Source organism: Staurois parvus, unplaced genomic scaffold, assembly GCF_062004578.1.
Source record: "Staurois parvus isolate SC_StPar_1 unplaced genomic scaffold, SC_StPar_1.0 ptg000867l, whole genome shotgun sequence".
In the NCBI taxonomy this organism is placed as follows: Eukaryota; Metazoa; Chordata; class Amphibia; order Anura; family Ranidae; genus Staurois; species Staurois parvus.
The window spans coordinates 910500-924757 of NW_028318663.1; the positions used below are offsets into that span (position 1 = coordinate 910500).

A 14258-nucleotide genomic window follows, 5' to 3' on the forward strand; every position below is an offset into this window, starting at 1 on the left:
GAGGTAGGAGGGGGTGGTCTAGGGGGTACAGGAGGGTATAGGGGGGTACAGGAGGTAGGAGGGGGATGGTCGGGGGGTACAGGAGGTAGGAGGGGGTGGTCTAGGGGGTACAGGAGGGTATAGGGGGGTACAGGAGGTAGGAGGGGATGGTCCTTGGGGGGTACAGGAGGTAGGAGGGTATAGGGGGGTACAGGAGGTAGGAGGGGGATGGTCGGGGGGGTACAGGAGGTAGGAGGGTACAGGAGGGTGCACTATTAGGGTGGGGATGTAGTTGTGGTTTCTAGGGTTCACACATGACAGCGAGGTGAAAGGTCACAGGGTCAGTGTCTCTATCAGGTTCTTGAAGTGACCTTCCCCCATATATGACCTTCACTGTTACAGGGAGCCCCGCCGGGCCGCCACCCCTTCTCACGAATACTCCCAGCCTGGAGGCCCCCAACATCCACATCCTCCCCCCCGTCCCTCTCCGGCCTCCTCTCACCGGCAGCACGGCATGCAGACAGCACCACGCGTCCCGCCATCTTGCTGGAGTACGGAAGTGACGTCGCGGGACAGGAAATACAAAGCGACGTCTCCGGATTGCCACTGGCAAGATGGGGGCTGAGGGGCTCGTGTCAGTGGAGAACTGACCGTCCCGCCCCCTTCCTGGAGCTCCGCCCACTGCCATACACTTGCTACCGCCGGGACCCTCCTGTCCTCCAGACACAACCATAGATGAAAGGTGAACACATTGTTAATCAAAAGAAGGATGGAGTCTGTCTGTGCTGAGCATGCGGTGTGCCTGGCAGCCATGCTGATCCTCTGGCTTCAATTCTGAGTCACAGACCTGTAGTAGACATAGTTTTGAAGTTCTGACTTTTTTTTCCAACTCTCCTGATCCTCATACTTGCTCCATTGATTCAGAAAGTCAGAGGGTCAGCCTGAGAGCCAGGAAACTAGCATTTCCAGAAGGAGAAGGCGGCAGTAGAAAGTTTCCAGTATTTGGACCATGGATTCCCTCTGTATGTCCACATTGGAGACTATATAGGTCCAGCACAGCGTGGTGACGTGTCTGGGAGCTCACCCCTCGGGCTCAGTGCGGTGCAGACACCTGTTATATAACATATTATATTCCCCATTAGCAATAGGTGACATCACAAGGGGACTCAAAAGTAACATCTTTCTATGACTTGTTCTGTAGCTTCTCCAGGTGTCCCTTGGTGTGTCTCCATCCCACCTAGGAGAGAGTCGCATGTCTTCGTGCCACCCGAGAGGACATTTTGTCTCCATCTCACGCAGGAGAACAGCACGTGTCTCCATCCCACCAAGAAGGAAGTCCCCTGTCTCTGTTCCTTCCAGGAGGACTGTCTCCATCTCACCCAAAAAGAAGTCCCACATCTCTCTTCCACACAAGAGAATGTTCTCTGTCTGCATCCCACCCAGGTGAAAGTCCCATGTCTCTGTTCCACCCAAGAGGACATTCTGACTCCATCCCACCAAGGTGGAAGTCCCATGTCTCCATCCCACCCAGAACATCACGTGTCTCTGTTCCACCCAAAAAGACATTGACTCCATCCCACCAAGGTGGAAGTCCCATGTCTCTGATCCTTCCAGGGGAACTCTGTCTCCATCTCACCCAGAAGGAAGTCCCATGTCTCTGTTGCACCCAGGAGGATGTTCTCTGTCTCCATCCCACCAAAGGAGGACGTCTCATGTCTCTGTTCCACCCAAAATGTTCTCTGTCCGCATCCCACCCAGGAGAACATCACGTGTTCCACCCGAGAGGACATTCTGATTCCATCCCATCAAGGAGGAAGTCCCATGTCTCTGTTCCTTCCAGGACTCCCGTCTCCATTTCACCCAGAAGGAAGTCCCATGTCTCTGTTCCATCCAGGAGGACGTCCTGTCTCCATCCCACAGAGGAAGTCCCATGTCTGTTTTGCACCCAAGAGAACATCCCATGTCTCTGTTCCACCCAAAAAACATTCTATATCTCGGTTTTGCACCAAAGAAAACATTCTCTGTCTGCATCCCACCCAGGAGAACATCCAGTGTCTCTGTTTTGCACTCAAAAGGACATTCTGTCTCCATCCCACCCAGAAGAAGGTCCCATGTCTCCATCCCAGCAAGGAAGAAGTTCCATGTCTCTGTTCCACCAAAGAAGACATCCCCTGTCTCCATCCAAACCAGAAGGTGGTGGGGGAATACATATTTCCTTATTATTGGTTCATCAATATCCAAGAATGAAGCCAAAACCTGGTTAGCAGCTATGAAAGAACCTAATGATGGTTTTTACCTTAACTGAGCTAGTGCTTTAAGAAGAGCATTATAAACTGACAAAATGACCAGGCCCGGGCCTCTAAGAATGTATGCCATCTTCCTTAAAAAGGTAATGTTACTATTGGTCAAATGCTACTAACTACTCCTGTATATACGAACATCCAACACTTGGAATAGTCCAGACAGAACTACGATATGCACGGGTCTGTCTCTGTGGAAGAGCAGCTATATTCTACCTGTGGCTGGATTTATAGATTCTTTTGATATTAGATTTGTACTTCCATCACTTTATCTATCATTGATTAAATGTTATACCTACAAGCGTTTGTGTGATCTCTGCATATCTAAAAAAAAAAAAAAAAAGTATCACGCAACAGTGATAAAAACAGACAACCTCTCTTTCCCACACAGGAGAAAGTACTGTCGTTTTCTCAAGGATGGCTTCCATCTCTCTTCACCCAGGAGGACATTCACAATCTCTCCCCCCCACCCAGGAGGACATTCACCATCTCTCTCCCCCCCCAAAGGACATTCACCATCTCCTTCCCACCCAGGAGGACATCCGCCATCTTCACCCCCCAGGAGGTGATCCACAGTCTCATTTCCCACCCAGAACAACATTTCCCTTCCCCCCAGAGAACAAATGCCACCTCTCCCCCCCAGAGAACAAATGCTATTTCCCCCCCCCCTCCCAAAGGGACAGCATCTGTCTCCTTTACACAGAGGAAATCCACTATATACCCCTCCCCCAAGAGAACTTCTGTTGCCCTTCCACGCAGGAGGAAGTCTTCCCGTGTCTCCGTCCTACCCAGGAGGACATCCACCATCTCCGTCCTACCCAGGAGGACATCCACCATCTCCCCTTCACCCTGGAGGAGGTCCTGCAATTCCATCCCACCCAGGAGGAAGTCTTCCTGTCTTCCCCCACCTAAGAAGACTGCCTCCACCTCCCTTCCACCCAGGAGGAAGTCTTGTGTCTGTCTCCCTCCCACCTAAGAGGACAGCCTCCATCTCCCCCTCATCATGGAAGACATCTGCTATCCCCCCTTCAACCTGAGAGGACAGCCCCATCTCCCTTCCACCCCGGAGGAAGTCCTGTGTTTTCACCCCACCCAGCTTTTGGATATTTTTTCTTTATAGAATACAGTTTAGTTGGATTAAACAAATTAATATGTATGTCACCAACATTAGGCATTTATTTTTTGCTTTTGTAAAGTGGAATTTGGGTTAAATCATACATTTCCGGCTAGATTCACACCTTTGTACTTGTTTGCCTGGATGCATCTTCTGCCGCAAAAACACACACATCAATACACACAGGAAATTCAAAAGAACGCTGTACTGGTCCAAGCTCTGCATGCAATCCTCTGGCCCATAGTTAATCCATGTGCTGGCTCCTAGGAATTCCTCTCACTCAGGAATAATAATGAAGCCACATTGTCATGTCACACACATGAGGTTAAGGAAAAAAAACCTGCTGGCCAGACCACACCCTAAGCCCACACCCCTCCAAACCCTTAGAGAAAAACAAGCTGCCCATTGAACTCCTTGCAAAAATGCTAGATGCCTGGCATCAGTTCTTTTAGATATGATTTACGAACGGCAATATTCATTTTGCAAGGAATTTTCCCCCAAAAATAGCAATGTGGTGAACTTTCACTTTGCAAAGGAAATAAGCATTTTTGTTTGCACTTGATTAGATGGCAGTCACCTCATTCACCGAGAATTCAGGAAATTCCCCTGCAATGTGCACATACCTTACAAAGTGAAACGTCTATTTGCCTTTAGAAGCAAAAATAATGTAAAGCTTCCCAGTGCCACCCTAGAAGTATAAATGCGATTTGCCTTTAGAAAATCAATCCTAATGTCTCGAAAAAGATGAACAAGGACATTAAGAATCAGCATGACAGCCAAGCAATCAGCAGTTGATTGGTCAGTCATTAAAAGCAGAGTTCCACTCACACTGTTAAGAAAAAAAAAAAAAAAAAAAATATAAATATATATATATATATATATATATATATAAAAGTCAGCAGCTCCAAAAACTGTAGCTGCTGACTTTTAAAAAAAAAAAAACAGCCACTTACCCGTCCCTCGGGCCTGTGGTGTGTCCCCCGCACCCCGTTTCACCAACCGGCCTGTATTCCAGGCGCCGGTATCTTCAGTGTGGGCACCCGGCTGTGACAGCTTTCAGATTTATAGCCAGGTGCCCACCGCGCATGTGCGAGAAGCGCTGCGCTTCATGAATGGCCCGGTAGTCTTCTGGGACACGTTTTCCTAGGCGATCGCAGTGGAGTTGGGAGCGGGTACCTGTCAATTTCGGGTACCTGCTCCTCAAAGGTGCCAATCCTTAATGGGGAGCGGGGGACCAGTCTTTAAAGCGGAACTTCCTTTTTTGGGTGAAACTCTGCTTTAATAGCAGCCGGATGTCTCTAAAAAGTTTTATAAAGTAAATCTACAGCTTATTTTTTTTTTTTAGCCTGTCAGGCTAAAGCTCCAGCTCCCCATGAAAGGTAAAAACACAAATGCTTACCCCTCTAACAGACCGCTCATTAGGGAGAAATCTGGTACAATCTGCAGGGAAACCAACCCTTCCAGAATTTCCATTTCCTGGGAATATCTCTATCTATATCATAGTTACTTGCTTCAAAATTTTTTATTTTTTTTTATTTTTACATCTTAATTACTTCTTGATTTCCATGCCTAGGCAAATGTCATACATCCCAGGAGTCTTCAGGAGGGTTTTCAGCACAGCCAACGCCTGAGATAAGGGTAGCTGGATTCCAGGAAGCCATTGCCAGAAATGCCAGGGATTTTAAAAATTATTTCTCAGCAAAATAAAGCATGGAGAAATGGATGGAGTTTTCTTTGAACATTAAAATGAATTAAATAGCATTTTTGGTTTGTGGTGCTTAGATGCAGTGCAGATCCACTTGAACTGCAGTAGAGAAAAAAAAAAAAAGCAGGACTTCTTCCCTGTCAGACAGGGCTGTAATGTGGCAAAGCTGTGTGAATCTCAGGACTGGATGGGCAAAAATAAATCTGGACAATAGAAAGCATTCCAGTACAGTTTTCCCACCTGCAAATCAGCAATGCTACATATTACTCAAAGAATCTCTGTAGTCCTGCAATGTAACACCCTGCCAAACAGCAGCTTTTCTCACAGGGACGTCATGCAGCAGCCCTGCTAGCGCTACGGATTACCAGGTCCTCACCGGAGATGCTGGACAGCCCTGATCACAGAACTCAGTCATACTGGAAAATAAAGCCCATTTCTTTATAGTTTTCTCCAAAAGTAATAATCCACAATTTCTGCTTTAGTTTAAAACTTTATTTTTTGTTTTTGGCTTTTTTAAGTTTTTTTTCAAAGTTTTTTTTCAGTTATTTTTTTTTAAATAGTTTATTCAATAAAAAGTAAAAGTAGTCCATCACTCCGTTCAAGTTATAGAAGGAAAGGGTTATGGAAGGAGAAGGGGTGGGAGATGAAAGTGGACTCTGCCTTGAAATCTGCCCAAATCTATTTATAAATAAAAAATAAAATCTTGGTTTCTGTTCCAATCTCTGAGAGAGGACTGGCTCCTCCCCTGCAGAGCAGACCAAAAGAAAAAAAAACAAAAACCTAAAAACACACATTCTCCTTTTATGGTGCCGGTAGGGGGACACCCTGCCTCCAGCTGTAAGCTCCACCCCCAAGAGAGTCTTCCACATGGCTGCACGGCTCCCTTGCGTCTCGGACAACCCTGGCAGGGCGTGAGTGAAAAGGTCCCATGATGCTGCGCCCGTGGAAGCCCTCAGATCCATTGGCTCAGGAAGTCTGCGTGGGGCCTAGCGGGGGTCCCCGGATTCTGCCTCAGCCAGTTTTTCCTGGACGGTGTGGACAGGGGAAAGGCCAGAGGCAGGACTGGCTGCGGGTTATGACTGTGTGGAGGTTGGAATCACAGTTCTGGGATAAGCTCAATTGCCGGGAGGGTGGAACGGGAGCTGCTGGGACGGATGGGACTGAACTGAAAACAAGGAAAAAACAGAAGTGTTAAAAATCAATCAAAAACCACACATTAAAATATCAAAGAATAACAAATGTTCAAAAGATTTCCACCTCCCACAGCATCACAAAATGACCTGTTTAAGGACCACCAAGACCTCCTGCTCACTGGTGGATACATTTATGCAGAATCTTACTAGAGGCAAGATACTGCGTACAAATTGTTCTGTGGGGCATCATTCACACAGACATACAAACACCCGAGGTGTATGGTGTACAGTCATGCATTCAAAACGTCTGAAGGCCGAGATTATTCTGCATCTGCACTACCCTACATACGGCTTATGTTTACATCTCCCCCAGCCCCGACTAGGAGGTACACATGGCCATGTCTGTTTATGCATTTAAAATTTGCACTGCATAATATATTAAAAAAAAAAAAAAAAAAAAAAAAAAAAAAAAAAAAAAAGGATTCTCCCAATTTTGGGAGAATATGGACCAAAACAATAAAAAAAAAACCCAGTTGTAAACAGGCTCATAGCATAACTGGTGCGTTCAGACGGCTATAAAACAGCGTTCACTATGTATCATATTATGAGCATTATATATACACACCAGGTAAGCATGAGCCCTAAAACTCCTACATGGAAGGAGGGGCAGAGAACAGAATTGGTGCTCGAGTTGGCCATAGACTAAATGAAATTTAGCCAGCTCAGCAGGGACAGACCAAATCTCATTCAAAATGTGGCCACTGCCTCTCAACAGAAGTTGATCTAATGATAGATCTCTGCTGAACAGGCTTGTTGGAAAATTTCTCGATCATCATCTGCAGCCATGGGAAGGATTCCTCCTTCAACTGTGTGGATGGCGGAATCCATGAAGAAGGCTGAAATGCATCAATTGCTGTACTAAGAATTTTCGTAATGAAGAATAAATGGAAGACTTTTTAAGAGCAATGCATGGAGTTGTAGACCATTTCCTTGTAGGATTATGCTTGCAGCTGTGTGACTGGATCATGCATCTGTCAGCTTAGCAGGATTCTTGTGAATCATTGGGTTGTAGCACCAAACCTGATCTACGGGACATATTCAGCCTGCCAGCTGGCTGCACGAAAAACTATGATCCATCCATGGCCAGCTTGCAACGTACTGTAGACCACAGCTAGGGTGTGAGTTTCATGGAAACCTAAGAGTTCCAACTTTACCCATTCAAGGCAAGGTGGCAGTCTATTGGAAGAACAACCCCACTCCCACTTTCACTGCATCTCCCACTACTTCACTCCTACACAGCAGTGGGAGTTCAAACATAAGTGTTCAGGCCACGTCATTATCTGCTCAGGCCCGAGCACTGCTTTCTAGGTCACATTGTCACAAACATGAGAAAGCAGCATCATTTCCCACAAGTGCCAAAACTAGTGGGTAGGTAGACGGTAGGTGGTTAGTAAACATAAGTGGGTGAGAGGTTGCCCTTTCAAGAAACCACAGACAGACTCTTTGCAAAGTGGAAAGCTTGCCCACAGGACACTGCCAAGCGCTGCTTGTTAGTGCTGGAAGTGCATTGCGACCAAGCTGTAATCAAGATTTACAAACTGGGGTCCCAATCACATAAATGTGACAACCACACAATTGGAAAAGCCCAGGAAACACCCCAGTAAAAAAGTACCTTCTCTTAAAGGAGACTAAAAGGGTTTAAAGGGGCTCAGACCCAAACACTGAAAGCTAAGATCAGCGTGGAAATTATTATTTTTTTTTTATAACATGCCAAACGATAATTAATTCTGTACAGTCACACTTAATTGACACACAACTGCCACACTACACATCCAGGAAGATCATCTTCATGATCACCCCTTCAGAAAAAAGTTGAAGTGGAGCTCCAGGCTTCCCCCCAAAAAATGAAAAGTCAGCATCTATAAAACACTGTAGCTGCTGACTTTTAATAGGACACTTACCTGTCCAGGGATCCAGCAATGTCTTCACCCAAACCGATTCTTCAATTGGCTTCGGGTGTAGGCAGCGGCATCTTTAGTAAGGGAAACTGGAAGTGAAGCCTTGCTGCTTCACAGCTGGTTTCCTACTGTGCATGCATGAAGCACATTTGCTTTTCAAACGGCCCTGCAGTCTTCTGGGACCTGTGAGGTGTCCTTGAAGGCAGCGGGGGAAGGGGCAAGGCCAAACTTCCATCTTATCACCATGATGCATCTGACCAGAAGTGGGAGCGAGTGCCTGTCAAAACCAGGTACACCCCTCCAAGGTGCCAAATGTGGCAATGGAAGGGGGGAGGGATTGTGGTGAGAGTGGAATATTGGGGGAGGCAAACAAGCGGAACTTCCCCTTTTGGGTTAAGTTGTTTTAACAGCAAAGGTGGCAACTAGCTAGTAAATAGAAATTGACTGCCTGAACAGAAACAAATGCCCTTGGCGGCTAATGCAGTAAATGTTTGTATTATGCGTAATATTTTACATTTTGAGAGTCTGCCTTTATGCTAAAGTGCAGGACATTAGGGAAAACATTAATATGACAACACAAAAGCAAGAACGTGTCCCATAAATGGCACTCACCTTGATGGTGTGGGATATAAGTGTATGGAGACGGTGTGGACACCCCTGTCTGTTGGACGGTGGCCTGTGGGGGAGCAGCATGTGTTTGTGAGGGGTGTAGAAGCATGACTTGTGTAGGATGAGGAGCACCAGGGTGTGGTGGGTGAGGGGCACCAGGGTGTGGAGGAGGGGCTCCAGCTATTCCAGTCTGTACATGAGCCTTAAAAAAAAAAAAAAATCAAGGTTTCATTAACAAAGCCAATGCAGGAAAGGAAGATCCATTTTTGTGACAGTAAGAGCTTACCTGTGCCACATGAGACATGTTGGTGAAGCTATGCTGAAGCTGTTGATGGGCGTGGATTGCATACACGGCCTGCTGGGTGTAGCTACTCTGCGGAGACTGGGCGGTGGGTCCAGGTGTCAGAGAGGGTGGGGTCGCTGTCAGGGCTGCTGTGTGATAGAGATTTTGCTGGGGTTGAGCACTACCTAGATGAGGGGGCTGGCCAGCCTGGTGCTGGAGAGAAGAGGACACACTGATCAAACCACTGTACGGCATTCAATCCATAAAATCATTTCATTGTGCAGTTCATATTTACATGTACACACTCCTCCTCACTCTCCAAGTAAGGCATTTCTTCTCTTGGATCTTCCATATTATTGGGGCTGTACTGCTGTATATACAATGTACTATACAGGCTCTACAAGGCAGAATTCACGCATTAGCTTTGTCGTTATAGTAGGACTATGGTCAAACTTATAAATATACGACTCATAAGAGCTCTACCATTTGCTAAGCATAGCAGGATTTGTTTTTTGTAAGCGTTGCATTGATGCTTTGAAATGATCCTACATTCTGGCAGCTATTTTATTATTATACAGTATTTATAAAGCGCCAATAGTTCGCTCAGCGCTGTAAGCTATAGGGCGGAAATCACTGCGATGCAGCTTCCTCGCTACACAAATGGCTGGATTGTCATCCTTTGCAACGTGCCCTTCCAGCCAGAACTATAGCCAAGGGGGCGTGTTAACATCACAATGGGTGTGGCTAGAACCATTGATGGTATGGCGTAATGAGTCCTAGCTCGTAAATCAATAGGTTACCTCATATGCCTCTGTCATTGTGAAACTGAACCATGGGAGATATAGTTCGGTATGGGAGATGCAGCAGCTAGTACAGCTCTGATGTGCTAGTTCTGCATAATGCCTACCATGATAACGGTAGAGATTCTGTAGCAGAAGTGCACCAGGTTAAAAAGGAACTACATCTATAGAGGCAAGAAGCATTTTTAGGCTTTGTTCTCAAGGGCGTATTCTAGCATACGATCATGCGAGGGCGCTGTTTGCCCACATGGGGATGCACAGGGGGTTCCCTGCACTCCCACGTAGTCTATTCCAACAATTTCAATTGGGATGCAGCAGCTTCAAGGACATAGCCGCTGCTCCCAATTTGATAGCCATGCGGGTGTGCACATAATCTACATTCAGGGCCATACACCCTCACAGCTGTCAAATTAGGAGCAGCAGCTGAGTCTGAGTACCTTCCACGTCCCAATTGACATCGATGGGACCAGCTATATGGGGATGCACAGAACACCTGTACAAATCCCTTACACAGGCATATAGTACAGCCATGTGAATGTTGCCTTATGCCAGCGTTTCTCAACTCCAGTCCTCATGGACCCCCAACAGGTCATGTTTTCAGGATTTCCCTCAGATGAAACAGCTGTGGTAATTACTAAGGCAGTGAAACTGATCAAATCACCTGTGCAAAATAATGGAAATCCTGAAACCATGACCTGTTGGGGGTCCATGAGGACTGGAGTTGAGAAACACTGCCTTATGCTGAAAATGAGTTATGTATAGAACATTCATTGGGTCACCTGCCAGATATGCAAATAGATACATGCTGCCTTTAGTTGCACTTTAAGGGCTTGTTTACACCATGGCCGCTGAGTCTGACCCTTTCCAAAAAACACACCGGGTTAAAAACCGCTGAGATGTGAACGTGTCCCATAGGAAATGTTTAATGGACTGTAGTGCGTTTCTGAAAAATGCAACACAAAATGCTCAGGTGTGAACCTAGAGTTGGGGTTCTTTCATGCAGCTACAATCCTAAACAGCCTGCACAGATAAAGAACTGCACACAGAATTCACGCCAGTCTGGGAGGAAAAATGGCAAGCAGTTTAACAGATCATTGGAAAGAGATGCGATTCAATGCATAAAAATGGTCAAATACTAAGCAATACAAGCCAGGACAAAGTGAACGCACCTTATACCTCGAGAGAAAACCTTGCAGGAGGAAAATATGTAAGCAGCCACTACAGCCCACCTTTTGACAACTGTAGCTGCCTGGCCAACATGCTTGTCCTCTAGCTTCAAAGTGTTCAGTTAAACATTGAGCAAGCATGCAGCGAATTATGAACTCTTGACGGGCACACTTAATCCAGCTCATTAACGCCACAGTATTGCTTACTTTGAGTCAGGCAACTATAGCACCTCTTTAAGCTGAGTTCTAGGAAACTTCGTACTTGTTTTAGGTCAGGCTACATACACAGGAAAGCTTTTCATCTACAGAAAATCGCAGTCCTGTATACTTTGGTATTTATCCTAGAAACAACCAGACGGGATGTGGATGGCCATTTACTGAGTCATAGCATTTCCTACTGCCTCATTTACAGCTGATGTAACTTTCAGCCTGCTGTTTGCTTACACATTAAACATGAGTATATAAGGATTACAACGCTGAGTAAGTTCACATTCTTAAACTGCATACCACATATGGAGAGAGTCAGTACCAACATATCTAGGACAGCCATAGTGAGACTCACCTGCACAGGGCTGGGATTGGCGTGCTGAGACTGCTGCTGGCTCTGAGTAGGGGTGCTGGCTGGCTGTGGGTGTAGCTGAGCTGCATGATGGGAGTAGGACTGGACTGTCGCTGTAAAAGAACAAGCAAAACAATTTGTTAGTCTGAGCCTCATTCAAAAGATTGGCACAAGGGACAATGCGCAGGAACCCCTAGATACCAAATGAAATTTACTTTGATGAGGTCATAGTAATACCATTTGGATTTTTCTTGGTAGTTACTGCATGGATTGTTACCGTAAACAAGACTTACCATACAGAGTTTGGGGGGTAGGCTGTTCTGTGGGTGGGTATTGAGGGTTGGAGGAAGATACTAAGGCAGAAGGGTGGTTTCCTGATGCCAGCATACGTGGATTACCCTGAAGCATTTGTGCGAACACAGGCTGAAAGCAAAAAAGAAGTATCCACAAGATAAATAAAGTACTGGAAACAACTCAAAATGAATACTATAAAACAGCAAATTCAGCATGGTATCACCAGAGATCAATTGTGAATAGCTATAACTTTCCCCATACATGCAAGATCTTAACCATGCTGGAAAAAAAAAAAAAAAAAAAAAAAAAAACAAACAAATACAACTATCAGGTTCAGCTTCTCACAACTGTCCAAAAGCATTTTAGTTCCTGAACATACAAAACAAGACCCAAGTGGCAGATGTGGAGAATATTTACTCATGGAGGGCTATGGTGGTCATTAATAACTTTCTCCCCCCACAAGCAGGTACATCATAAAAAAGAAAAAAAAAAAGCCACTCTTCCTCTGTATACCGACCTGTGATGCATAATGAGCCATGGGCTGCATCATTGCTGGCTGCCCTGGGAACTGTTGAGGGCTGTATGAAATATAAGAGGAGTATGGTGTTGCTGCCACCAGCGGAGGCCCAGCAGCTGCTGCGGCCTGCATGATGGGAGGTGCGGCGCTTTGCTGCTCGGCTCGTGGAGTTGGGCCTGCGATGCAGAGAGCGGTTCATTCAGATAATGTCATACAATTAGCATACTACCCCTATCTATTCACATACAAAAAAGGAAAAGGAAACCATATGCAGGGATTGATCTCTTACCTTTTGCTCTGTATTTGCCCTGCTGACCTGGCACAGAGTTGGACACAGGATACTGGTACATCTGAGGTGCCTGGGATAAAAAAAAAAAAAAAAAAAATCCATCATATGAAGAGGTTAGACTACCACTGCTAGGTGTAATAAAGCCAACAAGACTAGATTCCTCAAACTATGTTGTCCCTACAAGGTATACGCAATTTCTGGGGAATCAGCGGCTTTCATGATTGGGTAATCAGCTCCAAGTCACATGATTTATTGCCCACAAAGTTAGTCCAGATGTTTAGATAGGAAGACCAGACAAAAAGAAAAAAAATTCATGCTCCTGGACTTGCATTGCATGCCAGCATCCTAAGAGCAGATGCAGGCAGGATGGAGTTCATCCACATGACCCGTAAGACTGAATCACAGACTGGCCACACACTGATGTCAGCATTTTCATTTCAAATGTGCACACTGGAAGCCTCGCCTGAATCCTCAAACATGTCACCCTAGGAGAGAAGCTTCGCCATACACCATCAGGTGCTATGCGGGTCAACACAGATCACCAATATGGCTACTTTCTCCAATTGGACATGTCTGTCCACCCCGTCTGGGCCCTGACTCAGAACACACATGGCCTCATGGACAGGCAAGTGACTAGCAATTTTCAGGAGAAGTCAGCAAATACTTCCTTCATATTCCTTTAAAAAGGAGAACAGTCATGAAAGTGAGGTCAGAAGTCCTTATCTGTATACCAGTCAGTGGCTCAACATGCTGATGTAAAGGGTTAACCTGCCAACCAGACCACAGAAAGTCTAGTCATCAATGGAAGCCTTCACTGGTGTCAAGTGTTAGGAACAGAATTTTAGTGGTAAACCAGGAGTTAAGGGAAGTGCTTCCACTCCGCTATCTTCAGTTGTTTCTTGGGACAAAAATCCACACCTGTACCAAATCTATTGTACACAACTGAGGGGGGACAGATGCTGGAAATCTCCCTCAAAGTGGTTCAGGAGTTGTGAAAAACAGGTACTGGTAAATTCAGCCTGCCCAATTTCTCAGCTATGGGATATCAAGCTTGGGTTTACAGAATCTGTAGCCGTTGGAAAGGAAAAAATATAAATAAATAAAAATAAAATACCTGCACAGCGGGACTCATATGAATCTGATGAATATATGGAAGATACGGACTGTACACCCCACTCTGCATCGGGATAGTGGCAGTGGACGAATGGTTCCTTGGTCCAGGAGACGTAGGTGTGCTTGTTACTTTATTCTGCAAAAAGCAAAAAGTAAAATAATAAAGTTTGGCTTTTCTGAATACCCAAGATATCATTCCTGGCTGAACATAGCCCTTTAAATTTGCATGAAAATAAGTATCACACATTTAAATAATCCCAACCCTGCTCAGAAACCAGTATAAGCAGAAGGACTACCCATCTCCTGTATCACTACTACTCACCACTGCTAGAAGTGACTTGGGATTGAACTCCTTTGCATTGGGATTCAAGGTAGATTTCTTTACTTGGCTAAGAAAAAAAAATAACAATAAAATATAAACTCATAAATCAAAACCCAA

The 14258-nt window shown here is 45.5% G+C and overlaps 2 protein-coding genes across 4 annotated transcripts in view; both read right to left on the bottom strand.

The window, feature by feature from the left end:
* Positions 1-595, bottom strand: part of TUFM (Tu translation elongation factor, mitochondrial) — a 41410-nt gene extending 40815 nt beyond the window's left edge. The window contains exon 1 of one of the 2 annotated variants that reach the window (XM_089655771.1): positions 482-595. In XM_089655771.1, coding sequence (XP_089511897.1) covers positions 482-521 — 40 coding nt within the window. In that variant the 5' untranslated portion in view covers positions 522-595. The remainder of the gene's footprint in view (positions 1-481) is intronic. The other variant, XM_089655772.1, reaches the window with a different exon arrangement.
* Positions 596-5575: 4980 nt separating this feature from the next.
* Positions 5576-14258, bottom strand: part of ATXN2L (ataxin 2 like) — a 36471-nt gene continuing 27788 nt past the window's right edge. Inside the window, exons 15-24 of one of the 2 annotated variants that reach the window (XM_089655773.1) lie at positions 14142-14208; positions 13821-13955; positions 12707-12776; positions 12418-12593; positions 11900-12029; positions 11610-11719; positions 9377-9478; positions 9085-9294; positions 8802-9000; positions 5576-6263 (exon numbers count right to left, since the gene is read on the bottom strand). In XM_089655773.1, the coding sequence (XP_089511899.1) occupies positions 6214-6263; positions 8802-9000; positions 9085-9294; positions 9377-9478; positions 11610-11719; positions 11900-12029; positions 12418-12593; positions 12707-12776; positions 13821-13955; positions 14142-14208 (1249 nt within the window). In that variant the 3' untranslated portion in view covers positions 5576-6213. The remainder of the gene's footprint in view (positions 6264-8801; positions 9001-9084; positions 9295-9376; positions 9479-11609; positions 11720-11899; positions 12030-12417; positions 12594-12706; positions 12777-13820; positions 13956-14141; positions 14209-14258) is intronic. The other variant, XM_089655774.1, reaches the window with a different exon arrangement.